Below are 16,764 nucleotides of genomic sequence, written 5' to 3' on the forward strand. Positions count from 1 at the left end.
ACCTTTCCAACCTTTTGCAATGCTGCAGTGATCTTTAGGGGGCTCTGTTGAGCTGCAAAGGTGGCTGCATTGCATGCAATCCAAAAGGCATCCGCAGAGCCAGAACTACTCCAGTACCAACACTCCTATCCAGCAAGGTGATGGTGATGGATCAGATACCATCACCAGGAGAAAGGTGGTGGTATCTGATCCCTTCCAGATGTTTTGGACTACAACTCTTAGCATTCTTGACAACTGACCTTGCTGACTGGGGCTGATGGGACTGGAGTCTACATCTGGAAGGTATTAGTTTGGGGATGACTATGCTTGGCATTTTAATGGCAAGTTATATAGAACTATTCTAATTAGCTGGCCTAAGACATGATTAAGCAACAGAAGAGTCAAACCCATCCTTCTTTAAACTTTTCTTTCATTTGACATGCTGTGTTTTACCTCCTCCAAAAGCCACTTGGCTTGGTAAGGGACATTCATTATCCCCTCTGAGCCAATGCTATAAAAGGTTTTGCATGATATGACAAGAAGCTTTCTGACAGTCAGAGATGGCTGCAAGTGCAAAAGTTGTATTATTTTCCCACCTCTTCCTTTTTCTCTTGAACAAAATATTATTTATACTTATAATGCCCCAAAAGAAAAAAAAACGTTTGTAACCTAATCTATTGGTGGGTGGTTGAGAGTATAATCCCATCTGAGGTTTCTGCATGTCTGTATAGAAATCAGTTCACTAATCTCCAATGACAGTTTGTTGGAATGGTCTGAGTGATGCTTGAAGATATATTGTTAAAACAGAGCAAAAGTGCCTGCAATAATATAAATCAAATCCAGGTTCAGCAATCCAAGGTGACAGAATGCAACTAACAGCAGCATTTTTTTTTTGCAGTGATGTGAGCGACAGGATGGCATTTAAACTATGCCCGTCTTCTGCTTCTGGCAGCGTTACAGCACTTATAACACCATGATGAAACTACAAACGCACATAATGTGATAAATACCATTAAGTGGCTCTGAAAAGTGATTCCTGGTTATCTCCTGTGGAGAAGCATAAACAGGATCATTTCAGCTGCCATGCTGGGGATGCAGCGGAGGAAACTTGCCAAGCTTTCTAATGTCGAGGAGCAAATAGCACTTCTGATAACACCTATCCTGAGCCAAAGCTGTTGTGCTGCAGCTGGAGGAGCAGGGAGGGAGGGAGGGAGGGAGGGAGGGAGGGATATATATATATATATATATATATATATATATATATAAATAATTGTAGTGCCACTGAATTGCCTTTCTGCCAATTAGTTGCTCTTTACATTATCCCCAGTCTCTCCACAATGAGTTATTTAAAAATGGAACATTTATTAAAAATCTGAAAGTTTGTTCCTCTTGTTTAGGTTATGTGGTTCATTCCGCTCATGGGGCCACACTGAATAAAAGAAGTCATGTTTTTGAAAGTGCATTTTGTTGTGAGGGAAACAGCAGGACTGCTTTCACCACCAAGCTTTTTTTGGTGAAGGTGATGGCAGGCTTTGGTTCCTGATGGACTATGACAAGAACAAGACCAGCCAAGGAGGAGTGCTGGGGTTCCCTTGAGGACTCCTCATGAGGAATTCTCATGCTCTGGGCTCCACCATGGCTGCCCCATAAAGTCGACTACTGAGGCATCGCACATCAACTGCCCCAGGAAATGTCTGGGATATGACCAAACTGAAGTTTCTTCATCTGCTCTGTGGAGAATCTTAATGTATTGACTATATAACCATGCTTTCTAAAATGCTGGGGCTTCTTCTACCCACACCGTAATGGCATCCAACACTTTCCAAGCTTACCTTTGTTACCATTAAGTATATGCCTCTTTGTGCACCTTTTTTCAGCCACCTGCTATGGTTCACTGACCTATGATCCCGCACACTCCGGGGCCCCTTTCCTGCTAACCAGGCTTCCTTGTGTCTGAACGAGGTCAATCTTCATATCTTTTCTATTCTCCGTAGTTGGTTCCAAGTGGCAAACACACACATTCTACAATGACATTTAAAAAGATGAACACAAATGTGCTTCTTTTAAAGAACTGCTCTCCTAGATAGCTTTCCATGGCTGTCTAATGGAAGAGCTGGACCTGACACTGCATGTGAATCAGTTGTACTACCCATGGTGGGTTAACGAGTGATCCTGGCATTATCAGTGAAGGATAGTTTATAAGTCTTATAAAGTTCCCCAGTTGTTCATGCTTGTTCTAGGATTTAATTCACCCATGATGGCTAATTGTGTTGTCAGACACCAAATAAGCCATGGGCAACCCAAACAACAAGAGAGACCCTGGGCAAGAACGACAGAAAGGCTTGCTGCTCTGGCCAAGGGGTTAGTGGGCAATCACCTTTCCCAGTCAGCCCCAGATGCCAAAGCGGTATTGGGACTGGTCTCGGGAGTATGGTGGAAAACACAATTTGTAGCAGAATCTTTGGGGGCTTTTTTTTGGGAGGGGGTACCACTAGGTATCCTTAGGAATGACCCTCCTAGATGTTCCCCAAAAGGGTTGCAGATGTAGCCTTAATGATGGCTTTCACAATTTTAGATAGATAGATAGATAGATAGATAGATGTCAAGCCATTGCTAGCATGAAATGGCTCACAGTGGACAACTTGGTGCTTCTGCAGTTTCCCTTAGGATTGGGGGAGGGAGAAGGACTAGGGAGCAGGGATGTCCAGGAGGGACTGGACTCCCTGCTGTACCCGATGATCTGTCAGACACAGGGGAATTTGCCTGCAGGCCATGGGTAAAATTCCCAGCGGGGTTACTGTGTCATGTGAATCCACCCATTATATTGACTCCTGCCCCCAGCCCATCTCTTTTTAAGGAAGCCAGACAAGGCAGATTGCATCAGAGCAAAACAAAGGCAGGTGCAGAGAAGCTCTGTTTCTCTTCTCTCATCCATTCCACCTCCACCAAAATTATCCTTTTCAATCCAGTTTTCACCTGCAAGGAAAAATGTTCAGGAAGACTGCATTTTTTTTCCAATGAGGTAGGGGGAGTTGGCAAATTTCCCCTTTTTGTAAAAAAGGGTGGCACTGATTTTCAGATGAGGATGGTGAGACATGGGAAATGGCACAGAGATGGCAGAAGAACCAAAACTTAACTCATGGCCGCTGTCTCCAGGGTTTCAGGTAGACTCTGGAAGCCAGCAGCGTCTGGAAGGGGTTTGTTTGAAAGAGGGAAGGGGGGGAGCTAGTCCCAACTACAAGATCACATTTGTAAGACAGTAGAGACTTGAGGAGAGAAGACTGGCGGGGGGGGGGGCATGATATCCCTCAAAGTACCTCAAAGGCTGTCACAAAGAGGAAGGTCAGGATCTCTTCTTGCTGATACCAGAGTGTAGGACACAAAATAATCAGTTCAAGTTGTGACAACCCAGAATCAGGCTGGACATCAGGAAAAGCTTCCTCACGGTCAGAGCAATACAACAGTGGAAGCAGCTGCCTAGAGAGGTTCTGGGTGCTCCCACAGAGGAGACATTAAAAAAAAAAAACCTGGACAGCCATCTGAGTGGGATGGTGTAATGTGGTGTCCTGCAACAGCAGGGGGTTGGACTCGATGGCCTTCATGGCCCCTTCCAGCTCTACTGTTCTATGATTCTATGACTGCAGTGTCTTCATTAGCATCTACCCCATCATGGTAAATTTATTTTTCACGTCTGCCATGATGGCACTCCCTCGGAAAGAGCTCCAGTGCAGATCCCCCCAGGTCTATGCATGTCTGCAAATGATCTGGAGGCAGTGTTGGTTTTCCTATGAGCCACATGGCTCAGGCAGATGTTCAGAAAAGGTGGTGGATCATGTCCACACACACATATCATCACCACCACTCCCATGACCACCACCACAGCACTGCTGGTTGCTTCTGAAGCAGCAATGTCTCCTTGGCGGGCAGCATGTGCTGCCACAACCTACTGCGATGCCGTGAAACACTGTGGCGGGGGGCAGCCGGGGAAGCCCTCTGGAGTGCCATCGCACAGCTTACTCCCATGGGTGCTTCCTCAGAGGAATGCACTGTGGATGAAGGAAGTGCACTGCCATTTTGCTGCAGTAACAGTAAATATCTAGTTCATCAGGGTGAAAGGTTCCTTTTGCATTTATTTTCTATTTTGAGGGAATTGCAAATTTAGGGGATGATGGATAGGTACAGACATCGCCTGTGGCACAAATTAGCAGTGGCCATTTTCTGCTCTCAGAACTTTACCAGCTCATTCTGCTACCTGTGTAGGCCAGGCCTGAGACTCATTGCTTAGTGCCCACCAGATTTCAGACTTCAGCTGTAAACAAACGCAGCCAGCATGACTAATAGTCAGAAATTCTGGGAACTATAGACCAAAGCATCTAGAGGGCTCCAGGTCTGAGAAGAGTTCCTTAGGTTAAACTAAAGATGGGAGGATTGGAGAACTTCATTCTCTGGCTTAACAAAGAATGGCATATTTCTGATGCTCTGAATACATAAAGATGTCCAGCCATATTTTTAATGGATTTATTTTCCAGTGTGCATTTCAGTTCTGTAAGAAACCTGATGTCAGAGTCTGTGACATCAGTTTCTTGGTTTACTGAAAATAAACACTAAAAAAGCAGCCCTGTTAGACAAAAATCCAGCCAGATTGCTTTATGTATACAAATTACTCCACACTGGTACTTAGATATTCAATTATAATACTCCCCTAGGTTAGAAACATCTGGACTGGATATGCTCTTAGCATTGAGTTGCATAACATCATCATCCTGTTTTTGAGTTCAGCAGCTGCAGATTAAGGGAAGGGGATTCTCTTTGTTTTAAAAATCGGTTAGGTGTTTTCTGTTGAGCTACTCAGCTGCCGTATGAGTTGATGCAATGCGTTGTGAAGGGAAGCAATGAAGACAAACTAACTTGAGAGAGATACAGCACAGTGATTCAAATGGCTTAAAGCCCAGGGGTTCACTGACATAGTCACTCATCTTTCATGTTCTCATTACAAATCAGGGCCTTATGTTCTCTAAAGAGAGTCATTCAGCTATGGACCAAACATCATCAATGAATGCGGAATCCACCTCGCCATATTTAGGCTGGCCATGTGTCCTAACTTACAGAGGCTTGTCCTCTCTTTGGAGTCATCCTCTGTTGGGCTGTCCAGTCCAAGCCATGAGAAAGGAAAGGGGGCCTAGAAGTTGCTCATCAGCAAACAACACCTGAACCAGCAGGCAAACAAGCCAGCTTCCCAGCATGATGTTTATTGCACTATATTTTTGAATGTGCATGGCTGTCTGTCTGTGTAGCTATCTAAGCACATGAAAATGTTATTCAGGTTGTATCCTTGCTTGTTCTTTCTTTAGTGATGCATTTCCCCTCTTTCACAATGTGTTAGTAGGAGCCAGTCATAATGAGTTTGTGTTTGTGTGTGTATGCATGGCAGAGTAACCATTTTTGTGTACAACTGATGATTTAAAGTTTGCTGGATCCATGCAAACACAAAAAGAAAAAGCAAACTTTCTTGTACTAATACGCTCAAGTATTAATATGTCTGATTTTAAAAAAATGATATCCATGTTGGTGTGTGTGTGTGAGCAGGACTTATGGTAGGTTGGGAAAGAGAGCACCTTTCTCTTTATGCTGCATTTCTATTCTGAAAGAAATTGTCTTCCATTAATCTGCTACTCCACTTTCCATCTGCACCCCATCTCAGAAGGGCAGCTGCCATTGACACCAGAAGTTTTAGAAAGCAAAAAGCAAAACAGAAAAGAAAAGAAACGATGTTGTTGCGGTGTTTTAATACTAAAATCGCTGATGCGTGACAGGAAAAAGAAAAGGTATTACAATTGGACTGATTCTTTGGTTAGAGGAATATTGTCGGACAAATAGAAATTTCGTTTGCAATAAATGGCTAACATGGGGTCAAAAGTTAATGAATGTTTTAGAGAAATAATACAAACCGGGATTCAGATTTTCCTGTTGCAAGAAGAAAGCACAGGACCAGCTTGAAAATACTCTTCTTATTCCAAAAGCCATAGTATGTTTGCAAACAGAAAGAGGCAAGACTGGAGTGAGGGGATATACACCATGAGTCTGGATTAAAAGGACGAAAGGCCTTTCTATGTAGCATGCTTTATGGTGCACTTGGGCCTACGATGGCCACATGTATGGCTGGTTTCCCAAATGGTGCTTGATAATACAAGAATTCAGGCACAGTGTTCTTTGTTTTCACTGGAATGAGCGGCAGCCAGAAGCTTCCTCCTTCCACATAGTGTCATTCACTATGGGGTACATCCATGGGCATCCATCTGTGATCGGAAAGACTCCTCCCATCCATGGAAAACTTCTGACTCAGTGGCACATTTTTGTGGCAGAAGGGGAGACATGTTGCTTTCCTCCTTCCTCTGCAGTCCACCTTCCCTGAGAAAAAAACCAGTTTCAGAGGTTGGGGGACCCTTCCTAAAAGTGGGGAAGGTGACAATTGAGACTGAAAGGGAAGGGAGAAATGGGGAAGGATTGCATTTACACTAGTGGGACATTCTAGGTGGAGCTCTGTTCAGGCAGTGCTCCAGGAAGTGGTGAAGTACTCTGATCTAAGTCCATGTTTCCGAACACAGCCTCCCCTTGCCCCATCTTTCCAAGGTCTTCGTGTTCTGCTACAATGTTATAATGTAATTCCCCCTTGAATACAAATGAACCCAGAGCATTCAAAAGTCATACAGAATTCGCATGCAAAAGTGGCCTCCAATGGGAGGTGGGAAGGGTTTGGAAGTCCATAATTTGAGGTGCTATAGATGGTATTGAACAAACTACTGCTCAGATCATGGGAGAAAAGCTATGTAGGCTCTTCATGAAATGCACAGCTTCCAACTCTGGACTCTCTCCAGTGTTAGACTCTCCATGGCCCCCGGCACTTCTAAGAGCATTAGGCAAGGGGGCCACATTTAAGGTTAAGAAGGGCATGGCTCCTCCGGTTCCCCTACAGTCTGATCACTGGAATAAACTGCTATTATTACTATTGCAACAAACATGGTGAGAGGCAGCTGTCAAACACAGAGCAAGGCACCACACACAGCTGGTGAATTGTGTCTATCTGGTTACAAGTCGTTAAGATTTGTTTAGACCCAAGGCCTGTAAATGGATAGCAATATCTTGGACTAAGAGCATGCCTGCAAAATGTATAGACTCTGGGCTGGTCCTATGTATTCTGGCTGAAAGGCTTCCTCTGCACCGTGCCTCTAACATCCATATCCCTTTTCAGTGGATATGGAAGGAAAGGCGCCCACTGCCAATATGCATGATAGGACTTGTGTTTCTCTGCACAGATCTTGCCTCTGTTGGTCATCCTGCAGGGCTGTGACAGAAATGCAAGCTGCCAATGTGGGACTGGAACCACCCTGGGAATTAAGCAAGTGAAGCCACACAGTTATAAAGTCTGGGAAGGGCAGTGGAGGGAGCTGTATGCTTAAGGACACTTGATATGGAATAGAAAGAAAGAAAGAAAGAAAGAAAGAAAGAAAGAAAGAAAGAAAGAAAGAAAGTTCCTAAGCAAACCAATCTAGTATCCCAGAATAGAAGCCTTACAACATCATGAGAAATACTCAGAAATAAAATTCTTCATTTTAAAACTTTTCTTCAGCATTTTTCTATAGGTTTTTTTCTGTGAAATTCTTTGCAGTGAAAAAAGAAAAGAGAAGAGAAGAGGAAAAGAAAAGAGGAAAAGAAAACCTCAGAACATTCTTCGAGAACAAACATGTATATCCAAACTGACAAGCTTATGCATGTTGAGAAAAAGAAGATATCTGAACTACAACAAAGTAGTTTTTGTGCCAGGAACCTCTGTTTTATGCACCTCAACACTTGTTTTGATGCCATTTAAAATTCACTTTTTGGTATCACATCAGTGCAGGACGGATTGACAAGTCTATGAGGAACCTTTCAATGGGTACCTGCTATTTTTGCCAAATGTCAAGGTTTGACATTTGATGTTATTATCTGCTATCAGTTAATCGCTCATCCTGAGATGTTTTGTTTCTCCTGATCTGATATTGAACTGAGCTGGGCTGCTAATCAAATAAACAGCCACAGATCTAGCATTCCGTTCTTCTTGGGACAAACAGCAATATTTCAATTAGTCCTCTTGTTCTTTTTTGTGCTATCTCCATATCCTGGTGGCTTTTTGATGTCGTGTCCGATTGATTCCCTTGGGAAGGAGAGAATGACTAAGTGTCTCTCAGTGGGACTGCATTTGCTCTCAGATGAAATATTCTTTCCGGCTCTCATCCATGGCGCCTTGAATGGCGGGGTCATTTTTCAAAGCGGCATCTGCGCTTTCGGCAAATTCAGTTCCCTTTGCTTCATTGGTGTGGTAGGTGCCCTTGTGCCGGTACATGTATCTCAGCATCACCACCAGGAGGCAAAGCAAGACAAAAGCCACTGCTGCAATGACACCTGTGAGGAGGAAGAAACATTTGCATTTCTCTTTTCATTAATAATTTCAAATAGCTGGTGTGTTTTGTTTTTGTTTGTGCTTTAGTGGGCTAAGTGCTTTCTCTTGGATCCTTCAAAGAGAAAGCCTGCATGGATAACAGGAAGGGGCTTTGACATCATGGTGATGAAGGCTGCATTGAGAGAAATGAGAGATACAAAGACAAGCAAACAAAAGTGAACGACTCAGATCCTCTATGTCTAAGTTTCCAGTAACTTGTAGGCAACTAAGTTAGGAACAGCTGTTTGAGAGATTCATATCCCATCAACACTAAGCACTTCCGGCTTTCCCTCTGCAAATGGGACTCGGACTCTTGGTGCTGGCCACAGATCTGTATGCAGACCTTATGCTACTTAATACTTATTCCATCCTTGCTTGACAGGCTTATCTGTCGTTCTTAACAGAATGAGCAGGAGCTTGTGAAGTTGGACAGATGGAAGTTAGAGGCCGTGCTGGAAGCTAACAGGCCACCATTGGAGGCACTGGATGGTTAAAGCAGCACAGGACGTTCCATTCCCTACCCCTCCTGCGAATTGACTCTCCCCATTCAGTGCATGGTTGCTCCCTGTCATTCAGCAATGGGGGTCTGTTACTACTGTCTTCCGAACCACTCTGAATACAAATCCAGTGCATGCATTAAATTCACGATTTGTTTTGTGGTTCTGGATCTGAACTCGGATAGATCTGCTTTTGAGCTTGGCTTAAGTATAATGATCTAGCTCTAAATATTTGGCTCTTTTTCTGAGATCTTGAAGCAAGATCGCAATTGTTATCAAATAGGTCTGGAAAACATTTTACCTGTGTGAAGTTTATTTTAATCTAAAGCTTTAACAAACTTCAGAGCTTTAAGCTGCCTGATTCCAGAAACAGAGTTACTGGTATGGAAAAGGAAATTGCCCCTGTAAAGAAGTTGCATCTATCATAATACTGTGACCTCAATAGGGGATTCATCTATTTTAAAGGACCACAGTGGACTCCTGAAACACAATAGGCTTTAATGCTCTTTAGTTGTTGTACTGTGTTAATAAGCCTCAGGGACTCAGCACAATTCAATTTTCCTCCTAGTTACTTGTAGGAAACTGAAATTAAAGTCACAGGAGATGGAACCAAAGGGAAATACAGGGGAGCTTCACTAATTTGCACTAATGACAGGGTAACCACCTGGTGACTTGCTGAAATTAGCTAGAATAGTATGGAACTTGAGCAAACACAATAGAAATGTTTTAAAAGCCCAAATAATACATTTTAGCATTTAAGAAGCTTCTTTTGGGAAGAATAGTAATTTAGGCGAGCAACCTGAATTAGCATGACAACATGCTAATGGAACTGTAGTTAAATTGCTGTTGAAAATTTATGTCATGGTAGATTTCATCAGAGGAGAATTTCAGTGAAAGACCAGTTGATCATCTGATCTACCCTTGTGCATGTCTCTTGTATGCACTGCACCTAAGTTTGTGGAGAGATGGAGGTTGACGTGGGGGAAAGAGAACTTGCATTGCCAGGCTCTGGGTTTTTGTCATCTGGAGCCCCATGGAATCAGGGGCATGGTCCTGAGCTCTCATGACTCTCACAAGGAGAGGTGGGAAATGGCCCCATTCCCTATCTTGCCTGATCATCAGTCAGGCCAGGCATCAGAACCTACTGCCTACCCACCCACTTTTCTGATGAAGTCCGCTTGGCGACTGCTGGGCCAGGGAGAAGATCAACCCTGCTTTGCCACGAGGCTGTGACATTTTGTGTTTCTCCTGAGCTAGCACCGCCACCTACAGCTTGCCCCAGAGAGGAACAGTATCACCAAACAAGGGGTGACCCAAATGCTTAGCAGGTGTGCATGCTTATGTATGCCTATAGGTGAAAATCTAGAAATAATAACAGTGACTTAAACAGAAGAGCAATGCACTCACCACAGTGGGCCAGGCTATGGCCAAGTGGCTTCCATGTCTGCTCAGTCTGCTGTCTAGGTGTGGTTAATGGGCAAGGTCCCTGCTGCCACTCTCCCTCCTTATGGTTCTTGGACATTAAAGGAGGGTTGGACTAGACAGTCCATCAAATACAGGATGCTTCAATTAGGGGACCATCCTCTGCCATCTTTCCAACATACAGGACTGATTTTTGCTGTGTATGGGGAAATTCGAAGGTTTCATCCTTAGCATCAGCCGGGAAAGATCCATCCTTGCAACCCTGCAAAGCTTCGGATAGTGCAAATAAAACAACTAAGGGTCCAGCTTTCTATGTCTCTGGATATGCCCTAGTTGTCTTTATTTATTCAGATAATTCTATTGGCAGAGAAATCAATGTGGTTCTTGATAAAACACCAGCAGAAAGTGCCTGGAAGGACTACCTGGGCCAGGATGCTGAACAGGCTTTCCAAGCTCAGACCCAAAGATGGCCTATCTGAATTCAAAGTAAGGGCAATCTTTATAAGATCCGAAATTCTTCTCTGGTTCAGACTGAAATCCAACGTTGAGAAGAATTCTTAGCTTCCATTTGGGGATGCTGGAGTTGCATTCAACCTGATTTTTTTTTTTTTTGGGTGAACCAACCTAGGACTAATGTGTCCATCAAAACTCAATGACCCTTTGGATTATACACTTCTTCATTTTTGCAATGTGGTTTGCAGGTTTAAAAAGATACAAAAACATGCATTCTAGGAGCAAATTCATACAATTTAATTGTGCATGTTCTTGTAGTAAAACCAAAACAAAAATTTTAAAAAACCCAGAAAATGGGATAAAATGGATCCATGAGTAAATTCATGAGTAAATGGATCACAACTGATATGAACTGGAAATAGAACAAATCATCCATTTCTACTTCTGTTCCACACTTCCAAAACTCTACCACCCTCCTTTTACAGCTTTACCCCTGCTCCTTTTCTGATGCCCTGGATATACCACCTCTGGGACAAACTGCATCTCCATCTGGTGCTACTCCCCCCTCCACCCCCATTCCACTGCTGTGCATGAGGCTTAAGGGGAAGAGGGAAAGATATGTGAGGCTGGCAGGGTGTTCTGAAGCTTGACAAGGAGTAGCAAAGAAGGTAGTAGGGTTACGTGCTCAGAAAGTAACCTGAATTATTTCCAGTTTCCTGGCAAAAGATCCCCTGCATAATACCTTTTGCCCTTTTCTAGGCTGCAATTAGAGATTGCAGGTTACTCACAAGGCTCAGCAGCACACCTTAAACTGCTGTCTATAGTAGTGCAAGGATGGTAGCATCAATGGGGGATTCAGGTACCTCAAGGGTGGGGAAGCTTCTGCTGCGCAACCACCTGTCCCAAAGCGGAAGGGGTCGTTTATCAGGCAAAACTTCTAGCTGAGTTCAGTTGCATCAGGGAGACATCTTGGCCAGTAGTTTTGGTCAGTCTCCCCAGACATCACAACAGGATGGACCATGCCAAACACCTTTGAACTGAATAGTTAGTATATTTTTTTCTGTTTCCTTAAGGTTGCTATATCCCATTTAGTCACAGCTATGGGTTCTGCCTCTTCATCCTCTTTCACCCGCACATTTATTGTTGTCCGTATCTGCTCCTGTGTCTGGTAACAGCTTTATGTCTGATCTTCACCTTTCATATCCATATAGGGTTGGAGTAGAGAGGATGGGGACTAGTAATGTCTTCCCGGATACAGTGAATAGCCGTAGCCTTTAGCACTTTGACTGTGGCCTCCAGATGGAGTACGTAGCCTAGACCTTCATTCTCCCTGTGACTCATTTCTTCAACTTTATTCAGAATTGCTAAATTTACAAGATCTTTCTATAACTTGCAACCTGGAAATGTCCTGGCTATTTCTACAGGGTACTCACACGATGCAAAAGGGCAGAAATAATCATTGTACCAGTTCTTTCCCATGTCCACAGCTTCTCCCTCTCAATCTCCCTCTTCACATTCTGGGGTTAAATGTGATATGAATGGGTCTGCATTGAGTCTGGTCCTGAACTTGCTCAGTGGAATTGGAATTCATCACCCTCCCATTGAGATACCTTGAAGCATGTCTGTTTATATTGGGGTAGACAATCTCTGTCTCTCCAATTGCTGCTGGCCTGTAGCTCCCATCAGCCCTGGAGAGCATTGCCAGTGGTGAATGATGATGGGAGCCGCAGTCCAACAGCATTGGGAGGGGGAGGCACAAGCAGTTCGGCCTGAATGTATATAGATACATTTCAAATGTGGAGTGCACATTTTCTTTTGCCCTCCCTTTGCTATCCTACACTCCCCAGGGGAGCTCTTATTGCTTGTCTTGCAGAGAATATAACAGTTTCTTTCTTTCTTAGATTTATATCCCACATTTTTTCTTACAAAGAACTGAGAGCAGTTTACATCATTCTCCCCCTCCTGCTCTCAATCTTATTCCCACAACAACAACCCTGTGAGGTAGGTTGGGCTGAGAGTCTGTGACTGGCCCGAAGTCATCCAGTTGGCTCCATGACTGAGCAGATCGCCTCAGTCCCATTTTCAAGCTCTTAGCCTGTACACCATACTGGCTCTCCAGTGATTACTTTGCAAGCTTGGTATAAATGGCTTCTCTGATTTCTCCGGACAATTGGCCTGTTCTGTCTCTTGCATTCAAGCCTGCCCAGGCTTTAAGAGTTTTGGAACAGTACCTTCTTCAATAGTAGTTGTCTCTGAGACACACATGGTGCTAATGCAAGAGGGGGCCTTTCCAGGGACTGCTCCCAGCTTGTGGAATTCCCTGCAAGAGGAGGCTGGATCGGCTCCCTCTTTGCTGCCTTTCCGCCTTCAGGCTGAGATATTTAGGCCTTTGGAGTGTCAGCTGTAGGACTGAGGGCTGTTTTCATTTCGGCACTGCTGTGTTTTTAAAACGTTTCTTTTGATCAAATTTGATTCTAAAGACATTTTGATTACTATGAGTGTAAGCCACTATCTTGGTAGAAAGGTGGGATACAAGTCAAATCAATCAATAAAACAATACACAGTTAGGTTTCCAATGTCTCACACGATAAAGGGGAGTGCAGGAACGTGCAGACTTTCCTACATCCCATCCGCTCTTGTGTGTATTTGTTGCTACACTCTGCTGTCTTCTAAGCATTGGAGGAAGAAGTTTGAAGAACCGGGGATTCTGCACAGATGCAGGGTTCTAAAAGATCCTTTTTGTGTTTCCTCAAGAAAGTGCTATAAAATAGTCTTTGTTCTAAGAACATCATATTCTTACCTCCAATGATTCCAATATCAGCTGCTGTTGGAGAGCTTCCAATATTTGCAGCTAGAAATAGAATATACAAAATATAATTAGACAGGAGATAGAGAACCACACTGGATGGAGCAATGCCTTTTTTAACCCTTCCCTTGAAGCAAAAGAAGTGCGAAGGATCTGAACTGCAAATGGCAGCCATAAAAATGCCTAATTTAAAAGATAGACATCTGACAACATTACGTTATATGCATAAAAATAAATCACCAGCATGCTCCCATCATAGTCCTGCAACACATTTAAAAAAAGAAATATTACAAATGTTTCCCTGCAACATCTCTATGTGAAAACTCACAGGAACATAATTCACGGGAATGTTGGAAGCTGCCTCCAGCTGAGACGGACTGTTGGCTGGTCTAGCCCAGTCTTGCTGGCCTTGCCTGGCAGTGGCTTGCCAGAATTCTGGGCAGGCATGTTTTCAGCCTGTATGGGGATCCCACACATTGAACTGGAGCGGGGGGGGGGGGGGGGCTTCAGCATGAAAGCATGCGCTCTGCTACTGAACCACATCTTTCCCAGCCAGCCCCTTCTTTTCTCCCAAAAACAAGAGATCCATTTTTTTTAAAAAAGTGTACTCTTGAATCCGAATAGCAAAGCAAGAAAAATTGCTGAAACACTTGTTCCGACAGCAGCAAAGTTACCTATGGCACGGTTTGGTGGTGGGTAAAGGGAATGTATGGACTTATTGCAATCAGGAACACAAAGGTGAGTTGTGATAACTGTTTGCTAGTTGTGCTAGCAGCCTTGTTGTGATAGATGACAGAAGAATTAAAGGCCCTCCAGCAGTAAGTATCCTCTGATCACCTTCTTCTTTTCTGGAATGTGTGCCCCATTTCTGGTTGAGTCACACAGCAAGACGCATGCTGTAGAAGCCCTCCATGTACACTAGTTGAAAGTAGGGGTGCCTCTGGGAGAAAAGAAAGGATGCTCCAATGGTGAACGTGAACAGGATGCCCTTTTGGGCATTCCCTTCACACATAGCTACACCTGTGTAGGATCACATGTCTGTAGCTGTACGTGCATAGGGCTATTGGCCAGGTTCCCAATCAGGTGGAGAAGCTGTTTGCACACACAGAGCCTCTTCCTCTCTGATGGCGACAAGTAAGCTCCAGGGAGGCTCTTGTGTCTCATCATTTAGGGTGTGGACAGCAGGCACAGTCCTGCTCTTCCATGTCTAGTCTGAACACTCTAGAAACACAGCCTAACCATTGTATGCTTAATGCAACCTGTTCCTAGGTAAGTGCATGCAGGAAAGCAGCTGTGGTTACTTGCCTGAAAAATATTCCAGAAAATGGATAATTGCCTTTGAATGGTCTGCTCTCATATATTTGTTTCCTATTGCATCAGGAAAAATGTACTGGAGTGTTGAAATGGGCACCCTGGAATGGATGGCTGGGATCTTAGTTGCTGAGATGCTGAAAGGATGCTGAGGTGTGTCAGTGGGTAAAACAGCTTTGAATTCCCCCCTCCTAATCTCTTTTTCCCCCAGCTCTTCTCTTGCAGCAGCAGCTGACTCCGGGTTGGCAGCTATTCGATAAACAGTATGCTGTGTCCAATGCCAGCCTGCCTGTGATCACTGCTTACTCCGCCCAGATAGGAAACTTGTGCAATCAAAGAGGAGATTTGCACAACCTTGCACAGATCTTCCTCCATAAACTGAAGTGGGGATGATTAATTCTATTGAGAAAATTTGCACAAATTAGAACATTTGTGCAAATCATACTGGGAACTGAAAATTAAATGAAGGCAAGCAAGCATTTGAAAAATTGTGACTGTTTTCAGCTCGTACGCTTGCACTTGTGCACATGTCTATAACTACACTTGGGGCCCAATTCAAGGTGCTTGTATTGACATATAAAGCCCTAAACAGCTTGGGACTCAGCTATCTAAAAGACCTTCTGCACCCATATATACCTGTACCTACGGCCCCCTTAGATCGCCCAGGGGCCCCTTCTATGAGAACCACCCCTCAGGGAGATGAGAGGGGTGGCAGCTAGGCGAAGGGCCTTTTCTGCTGCTGCTCCCCATCTCTGGAACTCCCCTGCTCCCAGCCAGGGAAATTCGCCTGGTGCCGTTATTTTCTTTTTGGCACCAGGTGAAGGCATATCTTTTTAGGATGTTTTTTAACATTTAACCTGCATGCTGTGGCCCTTTTTAATTGTTTTTATAGATGTTTAATTCAATATGTTTTGACTGGTTTTAATGTGTTTTACTCTGTTAATATATTTTATTTATTTATATTTATTATTTATTAAAACATTTCTATGCCACCCCTTGCCGAAGCCTCTGGGCGGCTCACAACACAAAATCAAATACAATAAAATACAAAAATGTTATGCATTGTAAGCCACCTAGGAAGGCTTCAGCAATTATAGCCGGCCTAAAAATACATGTAAATAAATAAATAATTTATGTCTGGAGCTTTGAAAAGAGCACACACAGATTTTGGGAACAGAAACAAAATTCCCATACTTCTCTAGGTTTGCTGCTGCTATTGCCTCAATGGGATATTTCTCTATTTCTCTGCTGCAGTAAACAGAATGTGCATCACAAAGCCACTCACTTTTCTTTCAAATCTGATTCATCTTTTAAGAAAAAAACAGACTAATGAATGACATTTGAAAAGTGTGTTTTCTGAGGATCCAAGCTGAGTGGACTAAAAGTGTTTCCTCTTTTTTTTTTGCCAGCATGGTAGAGACAAGCTGCTAGAAACAGCCGAGCAACCTGTTTCGCCCCCAACAGCTGGCCAATGTCAAGAGAAGCCTCTTCTTACCCACCTGTACTCAGAACCTAAATGGACAGATGGGGTGTGCATGAACAGGAAAATGATACCTGCTTCTTTTCACACATGCAAGTGCATGTTTGTGCAAATGGATGGATGCTGTGAGCATGAGGGGGAGCGAGAGAGAGACTGTGAAGGGACAGGTGTGGGAGAATGAATATTCTGCATCTACCTGGGGGGTGATGGATGGGTGGTTTGGATGAATGGGTGCAGGAGAGAGTTTTGTTTTATACCCTTGCAGACCCAGGGATAATCCATCTTGGCTCTATTTTCCCCTTTGCCTCTATGTGGTGTATACAGTGGTACCTTGGCTCAC

The 16,764-nt window shown here is 43.8% G+C and overlaps 1 protein-coding gene across 2 annotated transcripts in view; it reads right to left on the bottom strand.

Moving 5' to 3' along the window:
* Positions 1-5,748: 5,748 nt before the first annotated feature.
* GYPC (glycophorin C (Gerbich blood group)) overlaps positions 5,749-16,764 on the bottom strand; it is a 42,327-nt gene continuing 31,311 nt past the window's right edge. For both annotated transcript variants that reach the window (XM_044437958.1, XM_044437957.1), the window contains exons 2-3: positions 13,628-13,678; positions 5,749-8,418 (exon numbers count right to left, since the gene is read on the bottom strand). In XM_044437958.1, coding sequence (XP_044293893.1) covers positions 8,222-8,418; positions 13,628-13,678 — 248 coding nt within the window. In that variant the 3' untranslated portion in view covers positions 5,749-8,221. The remainder of the gene's footprint in view (positions 8,419-13,627; positions 13,679-16,764) is intronic.

Source organism: Varanus komodoensis, unplaced genomic scaffold (assembly GCF_004798865.1).
Source record: "Varanus komodoensis strain SLA01 unplaced genomic scaffold, ASM479886v1 scaffold32, whole genome shotgun sequence".
In the NCBI taxonomy this organism is placed as follows: Eukaryota; Metazoa; Chordata; class Lepidosauria; order Squamata; family Varanidae; genus Varanus; species Varanus komodoensis.